We start from the raw sequence: 10251 nt of genomic DNA on the forward strand, positions 1-10251 counted from the left end.
CTGCTGGTTGCTAAAGGACGTTGAAATTTGCGTTTGAGTTAACCAAATATGATGTAAACAGGTGTCTACATTATTATTGTAATGAAAATATGATTTTCGAATTCTACAACCGTAGCCTTAAAACCGTTTTTGAAAACACGTTTCATGCGATATCTAGGGAATAAAAGATTTCACATTCAAATTTCATATCCATCATTAAACATGTTGAAACCTATTGCTCAAAAAGACAACAATGTGAAACATTTTTAATGGCCACCGTATTTTGGCGTTTTACTGTAAAATAAAGTCACTTATATCAAAATTGTTTTTATTCACTTTAACCATTAAACAGTTTACTTACTGGTGATGATCTTTATTCTTATCTCTATTCCTGAAGTTAATGTTAACATCTAATCTATCTTCCAAATGAGACATCATTCAGAGAAACAGAAATATTTAAAAATTTTGTCTAATAGGTTTCAAGCACCGTTTCTAATGATGGATATGAAATTTGGAATGTGAAATCTTTTTTATTCCCCTAGATATCGCATGAAACGTGTTTTTTCAAAAAAACGGTTTTTAAGGGCCTACGGTTGTTAGAATTTCGAAAATCATATTTTTCATTACATAATAATGTAGAGCGACACCGTTTACATCATATTTGGTTAACTCAAACGCAAATTTCAACATCCTACTACCTCAAATTTAGTGATTTTCGATTTTTACAAGTACCCTTGTTCATGGTGGATTTTTTTGTAAAAAAATATAAAGAAAGGGAAGAAAAAATTATACGACGATGCAGCGAAATTAAAAATTGTCAATACAAGGTAAATTATTTCTTTATTTTTTTTTTTCGTATTTTGACAACGCACCAAACACAAAACTACGAAAAAAAACCCTAAAATGAAATTATAATAATTGATTATAAATATTCTGAAACAATAATTTATAACAATTTCATAAAATATATATTATATTATAAAATATTCATATTTCATATTTTTTTTTTCAAGTGAACCTACATATTGTAGACTATTTTTTCAATTCTCAATATTTTACTTGTATGATTTATACTAAAATCTATAGATTATAACCTTGAACCAGACTGAAAAAAATGTAATCTAAGAAAACTATAAATTTATAGTTGTTTTTTAACAACAACAGTAACAATTACAAGATCTATACTGAGAAAAACGTCAAAACAGATAATGAAATATTATTTATAGATTATATAAAGTTTAAGCATAATATTAAGAAATTTGGACCATTGGTTTTTGGATGGAACGTTTACATCTTGCCCAAATTGATTTGGTCAATGATTTACAATTTACACAGTTTACTCTGATGAAATAATATCCTTAGTGTATATTTTGTTGCTTGATAAAAACAAAAAGTAACATATTATAATAAAATGCTTCAAGCGTTAAAATCTTTCAAGTTTGATAAATGTCCTAAATAATTTACAACAGATATTGAAAAAACAGCAATGAACTTTAACAAAAATCAATTTTCAATTACAGAGATACGTAGCTGTTTTTTTTTTCATTTTAGTCAAGCAATTTGGCGAAAATTCAAAACTATGAATTAATAAATTAATAAATGGAAGATGTAAATTTTTCATTACAAGTTAGAAAATTAATACGGCTTAATTTTATACCCATACAGAGTAGTAAATTATGTGGAAGTTTTGTTGGAGAGAGAGTTTTATACGAAAAATAAAAACATATTATTTCCACTCATCTGTTTTAAAGGTACGTGGTTCGGGATTTTAGATAGGAAAGGTCGATGTCGAAAACCACAATATCTTATTGAAATATGAAATTGTTTAGAACGTCTACAACATTATAGATCTATTAAGAACCAATAACAATATTGAGAACTGGCATAATGTATTTTCGGCATTCATAACTTGTAAAAAATAGTTATATGGACATTTATAAGTGCATTGCAAAAAGATGAAAGCTTAAAAAATGTTACGAAAGTGCAACTAATTACTAGGTATACTACAATAATTAAAAAAAAAAAAAAAGTATAAAGATTCATCAAACATGTTGTTTTTAATATGTGCTAATTCAAGTGATTTTATAATTAGCGAAGTGCTTCTAGGTATTTCGCACAATTTTAAGTTCTTTAAATAGTAAAATATAAGTCTATAATAATTATTATAAATTATTCTATATATTAATAAATCAAATATAATAGTATTTTATATAAATTATATATTTTCATTTTTACAATAAAATCATGAAAGAATTTTACGCAATTTGTATTCAGCGTTGTTTTGCGTCAACATTGACTCGCGTTTAAAAATTACAGCGTGGAAATTGTATGTGTCGAAATGACACATGTGCCCAATTGTTGTCCATCCAAATGACCGCGTTCATTTAGCACGCGTCGAAATTATCACATCAAAATGACGGGACGCCACATATTTTGTAAGTTTAACTCTAGAAGCTAAGTTTTATTATTAATGTATATATTATTATAATTATTATGTCACCTATTTACACAAGAAATATATATGTATACATAATATTAACGATTTAATATTTTTAATTTGGTGTACTAAACAGATTGCTATTACCCAGTCATTTTAATAGTTCTAATCCAATATAGTAAAATTAAAATAACCCAGTTATAACGGTTTTTTATAAAAAAAATATTTAAGATGTATTAATATAACAATTTAATTATCACATTTGTTTAGATTGAACCATCAAGTTTATTAGTGTAATAATGTTTTTCTGTGTTTTATTTAGATAAAAAACATGGATGATTTACAATATATTTGTTTTATAATGCGGCAATGTTATACTATTTATACATAACTTAAAAATTCTATGATTATCTTAAAAGTAATTTCCATGTCAAAAAAACTTTTATTTGTTGTGTAATCATGACATATTTACCCCAAATCTTTTTAGCCTGTGAGAAAAAAAAGAAAAAAACCCAGTGGGTATAGTTACGTTGTGCACATGAAACCATATTTTAATGGAGATAGATGATACAGCATTTATAAAATAAAAGCTTTACTTTTTGCCAAAATCTTAAAGGATTTTCCCCAAAGAACAGCTGTATAGCAAAATTAATGAAACAAACTATTTATTGGTTTTTTTTTTTTTTTTTTATTTCTATCATTATATTATGTAAAATTTTAAAATATAAATTAAACTAAGTAAAAAAAAAATAATGTATGTTATATAAATACAGTCAATTTAAAAACAAGTTGATAACCGTTCTGCTGTACAGTGTGATTCTCGTCATTCTTTAAGTTACTGTAATATGACTGTACTGTTAAATTTAAATTAAATTACAAATCATTTCTTATACTAAAATATCAAATAGATCCAATTTTATATTAGAAATCACTCTCAAAATTGATGATCTATAATTATGTTTACTGCTTGAAAAGGAAATAATAGACACACTAAACACCATTCTATTAGATATATTTCTTTAAAAGCACTACTTAGAAATAATAGATATGTTTTTGAGCATAAACCATAAACCAAATTAATTCTTAGCCACGAGTAGATTTTAAACCTATGGTTTTCAACCAATTTACAATGCGACAGACTATCTTCTATAAAATGTTCGTGGCACACTAATTCGTACAATATATAAACATATTTAAATATAATTATATACACATTTATTATGTACACTAATCAATTTATTAATATAATAATCTATTAATAATCTTTTCTGTTATAGGGTTAATTTTATTATTGTAAAATAAATAATACACTGATGAAAATATGTATTAGTAGCAATATTTGTTTTTTTATATATTATTATTATTGTACAATGAAAAAAAAAATACATTAATCAATGAGATATTTATGTTTTCCGTGTAGTGCACATATGTTTAATGTTTATAATTCTTCAGTTTTTACTCACTGGAAATATTTCGATAATAATACTGGTAAATACATACTTATAAAACTATTCATAGATTTATTGCGTGCCACGCTTCAAGGATGTTCACAGTTTACTACGTGAAAACTACTCTTTTAAACTATTATTTAGATCACTAAGAATGATGAGTCTTCAGTCGCTATAGTAACAGATTTCAATTAACAGCGTTGCGCATTATCAGTTATGGTCAGAAAAAAAAATTGTATCCATCCCAAAACATTGATCTATGTCAAAATCAATAGAAATATTGCTGCACTTGGAATTAAAAAGGTTTATTTGTAAAAAAATAACGTTAAAAAAATATATAAAATAATATTATTTTAATGAAAGGTGGACAATCTATCAGTCACTTATAAACCATATCAAATATAATAAAACATATTTTTACTGAACGTCTAAAATACCAACGAATTTGAAGTGAGCTGTGAGCTGAATATCCCGTACAACCTCAATGAACTTCTTGCACTAAATCCAGAAACACTCTATTTTTAACATGTTTACATTTATCGGCACTATATAATTTAATCGTTGGTATCATTATTTTATCATATTTGTCCCATTTATCCCTATATTAAACCACAAACTTACATTGTAATATTTTAGACTTAGAAAACACTATAATCACTGTTGGTACGTATTAATACATAAAAATAGGTTTCTCAAAAATATGTATACATAGTGTTATAAATATTGCATCCACTTAATAAAATTGTATTTCAAGAAAAAATATCAAGTTCATGAAATATAAACTATTTTTTTTCTACTTAGTGAAATTTTTAAAAATTGCAGGACATCTTTTCATGAAACAGCTATTAAAATTGATATCAATTGATATCGTATAATATTTTTCATAAAATTACTATCTACTTGGTTAAATTAAATATATAGTTTTTATTAACATATTATTTTAAAAATTTTGAATATTGTGTCATTGATTCAATAATTTATTTATTCAAAAATGTATTTGAATTGTAACAACAACTATTAAACTAAATTTTACTTTTGAATTTTACCACTCCCTTTTTTACACTTGATTCATTTTACTATATTTTACGTGTTTAACCACATAATTTTACTATGTACTTATATCGTGTATACTAAAATGGGCGCATGTAAACTTTACCACAAGTACTTTTTTTAGTATCAACTCCACTAGTAAAAAAAATCAAGTGACACTGCAACAGTATAAAATTAATGTGAAGGAATTGGAAAGCATAAAGTAATATTAAAACCACTATACGAATTTTTAAAAGTAATATTATGCTGCTCCGTTTCAAAAAATTTAATAAACACATTGCGATTTTTGTTATTGAACTTCAATTTTGACGTATGTCATCACAACGGATATCAATATATTTAATGTGGGAAGGTCTTAATACTAGTAAAGTTTCCATTCATCCATTATAGGTAAGATATTAAAACTGGTGGAGTTTACGATCACCCATTAGAATAGCTATAGGTAATTTCTATCAAATATATTAGTATAGATTTAAAAAAAAAAAAACATTATAAAATAAAACAAAAATTTCCTATTAAATACTTATTACCTATCTTCTTTTATTGAATAATTAAATAAAAACTAAGCTATTAAAATAGTAAAATATCCAATTTTTTTCAAAATAATATCTTTAATAAAGATTAAATATTTTGTTTCACTAAATAGATGGCTATTTGATAAAAAAATAATTTTATGATATAAAATTTTAGAAAAATTGTATTAAAATTACATAATATTAATTTCAAAAAATTTAATGTACCATCAAATGGAAAAAATTAATTTCATTTCATGAGCTGAATAATTTTTAATAGACTGCACTAATTTACCAAGCGAATGCAATATATCATATATCTATATAAACTTTTATAACTAAAAATTAATTTTGTTTAGATTTTTTTTAATCAAGATAACAAAGCTTCCAATGTACATTTTAAGCATTTATTGAGTAGTTATTTAATAATGCCAATATTATTTAAGTACATAATTCTACAATATAATTACAAATTAAATTTAATAGGAATAAATATGTTTCGTAGGAAAATATTTTGTATTAAATTAAAATAATATGTACAAAATATCAAGGTTTAAAATAAATTCCTAGTAATTAGTGTTAGAAACAAACTATTAAATAAAACAAATGAAAATTTTACACCGAATACTAATAATAAGTATTATCATTGTACTGCGTCTATCATATTTGTTGCCGTATTAGAAGTGTTAGTAATATTGCAGTCATAACGTTCTGAGCACCATGTTACCCAATTTACTGGGTTATCCGACTTGTTATATATCACATTGCTTACATCAGAATATGCTTTGAGATAAGATTCTAGTTTTTCATTTGGAATAACTTTTGATATTCGATAAAGCATCCTAAAATAAAATAGTATATGATGTTAATGTCATCATAAAAATTAAAAAAATATTATTAAGCAATTTATAATAAAATATTGGATTATTATTATGTTTTTTATTAACGGTTTTTTCAATTTGTGAAACCCGAAAAAAATAGATTTGATTTCAACAAAATACCTACGTATTTAAATTATACGTAGGTAATCAAACAAATTTTATTTGTTACTAGTAGAATTAAAAAATACAAGTGTAATGAGATAAACCAAAAATAAAAATAAAAGTTATTCAATATTTTATTATTGTTAATGCAATGCTTAAAACAATATAGTATTAATATTATAAATGGATACATCTACACCGTATGTATTAGTAATAGACTATAAAAAATAATTATTTAGCATATAGTTTTCAGACCTGATGCTTTTACTAGGAATAGTAAGAAAGCATAACTAGTAACATAGTTAGAAGACATTTTTTTCAGGGAGAAAGGTAAGCAAGATATTATAACTATTTTATATCTATTGTATCTAAAAATATACAGGAAAAGAGTGACATTCTTCTACCCCTCAAATAATTTGGAAATAATACATCTATACTAATGGAATAACTCGCTTCATCGCTCAACCGGGACTTCAACTCTATGTCTCACTCAATCAAATGCATCATCGTCGTCAATCTCAAATAACTCTCACAGACATATTAGCTGTAAGAAACTTTATTATTATTTGCGAATCGTATACTAAAATGTCATCCTTTATTTTATATTTTAATATTGTCAACGTAACCCAATGACTACTGCGTTTGCAGGTTTAAACAATACTAACAACAACAATAATAGTAATAATAATAATAATAAAGAAAAAAATATATTGTCAAAATACATTAATTTATTACCAATTAATCCAAACTGGAAGTACACCGGCTTTTTCCACAACAGCCATCCGACACGCAATTCTTTCCACGCACTTTTCCGAGTCCAACACTCTCCGGAATACAGTCAAAGCCGGGTTGAACATATCCAATCGCCGGTGATCGCTTACCGTTATGTCGTCTGGTTTACTGAAAGACGGCGGCAAGACGCCGTTTTTTCCGGCCGCCGTGCCCGTGATCGGAGTAGACTCCGTGAAAACTTTGGTAGCCGCGGTAGCCGACGCCGGTACGAACACTGGTCCTGTCAGGAAATCGAGTATTCGTGACGGGATGGTCAACAGCCCGCCAACGAGCATCGGGGCTGAGAACAGTGACAGGATTAGCGGCAGGAGCGTCATCAGGATGAGCGGTATCATAATTAACTTGAATAGCTTCATCAGCTTGGCGATCAACAGGAACTTGAAAAACATGGCGATCAGGAACATCTTGAGCTTGAACACGATCAGGAACAGGATCTTAAGGAACCCGAACGCCTTGAGCTTGGCCAGCCCGATCTTAAACAGCGCTATCATGCCGACCTTGTGCCAGTCGATTTTGTCGTAGATCATCTGCACCTGTTGATTGAAGTTGCTATTCATGTTGTACTGTCCCGTGGGACGGTGGCCGTACGGATACGCCGGCGGAACGTTACTTATGTACGATACGTGATGCTTGTAGCCGACCGGATATGGGTAAGGCACCGCGGCGACGCCGTACGGCGGACGGCCAATCGTCGGAACGCCACCGCCGTAACTTCCTGTTTGGCCGCTAGAGCTCCATCCGGTTCCGTCGTTGGGGTTAGCGCTGTACGAATCTTGATAGCCAGCAGAACCGTCTTCTTCCGCCACCGATATGTCCGTGTCGATGGTCGAGTAATCGTTATTGCCCATTTGCCTGCAATGATAAGATGTGTTTAGACGCGATAAGAGTGTCGTACTTCTCAACCCTAACCCATTGATTCCTTGACAGCAGAGTCAAAACGGTTTAACACCAGCCCGGAGATAGCAAGCTGTTATATTAAGTACTATATGTGAATAGCAGTGATACTTAAAATCAGTATATTTACCTATGCAGTGTTTAATTAACTATAAATATTCCATGGAGTATATTACTATATTTTATAATTAAAATTGTTTCTCTCTCAAAACGAAAATAAAAATTTGTTGTTTTTTTTTTAAAATTTTAATTCATATTCATCGTTCTATACCTGATAAATAATAAATAATATTTATTTTAAGAGCATGTAATAATTAATTGATTGTTAAAGTAATATTATCTACTGCTACATATAATAAGTAAATAATCGTATTCAAAAATTCAAAAAAATAATATTGTACACCCACTATAATAAGTATTTTTTACTCAGTACTGTCCGTTAGAGTTTAACAAAAATCTAGATTTATACAATAAAATATGAAAAAGATTTTTAAATGGGACGTTGAAGTGTTTTAATATTTTGTAATCATGCCTATATAAAAATTCCAGAACTTTATAAGTAACAATCGGAGTTAATTTCTTACCTATTGTTCACGTGATACACATCGGCATCGACAATAATGTTGGCCTCGTTATCGTGATCGTCATCTTTGTTGCTCACAACAGTCATGCTGTTACTGGCTTGGTAGTTGGGCTGGTGCGTTGTTTTTCCTATCAATTTTCCTCGAACTACTATTGGCGAAGTTTTCTTACCGGACACCAAAGGTCCGAGTACGGTGATGCGATTGTCACCGTTAAACCCACTATTCAAAGACCTACTAGTGGCTAACTGCAAGGGTTCAGCGGTAATGGTAGAAATAGTGGTAGTCGATGTTGTTGTTTGGTTTTCGTTTTCTAATCTTTCTTCTCCCTTCGGCTCCGGAGTTACGACCGCAACGATCGTCCGCACTTCTTTCCGTTGTTCGTCTACCGGGTTTTCAGTCGCTTTCGGCGTGACGGTTTTGGAAGTTATGCTGACCGATGGAAATTTTCCTTGGTCTCGGGATCCCGGTTTCTCACTGGTCTTGTTGTAAACAGTCCCAGAGGTCTTGGACATCGCCTGACCCGAGCGAATACACAGGAGAGTGACGACGGACGTCACCACGATGATGGCCAATATTTTCACGACGTTCATGGTGAACAGCCGGCAAGCGTTGGTCCTCGTGTTTGCTGGTCGTTTTTAAGCCTACGGAACAACACACACTCTTTGGTATGAGAACTGACTATTAAAAACAATATATTATTATGTTTCTGCTAGACTGCTATTCGACGCCGCAGACCTGCGAACACAAAAAACAGACACGTTGCTCAGTAGCAGAAGTAATTATAAGTAAATATGATATTTACTTAAAGGTATGGCTCGTGCACGTCACGCGGAAAGTGAAAACTATTGCACTTTTCAACAGTTATTATTCGCAACGTAAATTATAACGCTATAGTACATCCAAATCATTATTAACAATAATAGTAATAATATTATTATTATTATTATTATTTATTGCAGTCGAACGTTGTCTTATACATGTATACTATAATAATAATAATACTGAAATAGTGATTTTTTTTTTTGCGATTCGTGAACGCTACTGACACAGTCTGTGAGGTTCGAAAACCGTCCGACTATTGTTATCTCGTGTACAACCAACAATATAACCGTTTAATCATCGAACTATATTAACGAATTTTTATTATGTTCCACCGTATGATTATGGCGTTGACACACGGTCTAAGGAATATTTGTTTTCTAATAACAGAGATTCCTAAATAATAAATAATAACATCTAACATATTTCCAAACATAGATTACTATTTACCGGATATCAATTTTCTGATGTGTCATCGAGATTAAAATGTGCGTTTTCTCATTAAATATTTATATATATGTATTATAATAGTATTAATAGTAATACATAATAATATATTTACTATTTATATAAATAAACTAATTACTTACTAATGGGGCTAAAGTTTATATGTAACAGTATGCTTTTTTTTGCAACTTTTGTTAGTTGATTTTGTTAGAAATGTCCAAAAATCAACCCACAATGAGGTAAATTGTGGTGTTTTTATTTTGTATATGTATTTTTGCACATTTTGAATAAAATTAATATTATTGC

General features: G+C 28.9%; 1 protein-coding gene across 1 annotated transcript; it reads right to left on the bottom strand.

Moving 5' to 3' along the window:
• Window positions 1-6052: 6052 nt before the first annotated feature.
• On the bottom strand, window positions 6053-9304 carry LOC112596723. The gene is made up of 3 exons (XM_025342509.1): window positions 8680-9304; window positions 7145-8053; window positions 6053-6268 (listed from the first exon to the last, which is right to left on the bottom strand). The coding sequence occupies exons 1-3, from the start codon at window positions 9267-9269 to the stop codon at window positions 6070-6072; spliced, it is 1698 nt and encodes a 565-aa protein (XP_025198294.1). The 5' UTR covers window positions 9270-9304; the 3' UTR covers window positions 6053-6069.
• Between the last annotated feature and the right edge of the window lie 947 nt (window positions 9305-10251).

This window comes from Melanaphis sacchari, unplaced genomic scaffold (assembly GCF_002803265.2).
Source record: "Melanaphis sacchari strain LSU unplaced genomic scaffold, SCAv2.0 Contig33_pilon_pilon, whole genome shotgun sequence".
In the NCBI taxonomy this organism is placed as follows: domain Eukaryota; kingdom Metazoa; phylum Arthropoda; class Insecta; order Hemiptera; family Aphididae; genus Melanaphis; species Melanaphis sacchari.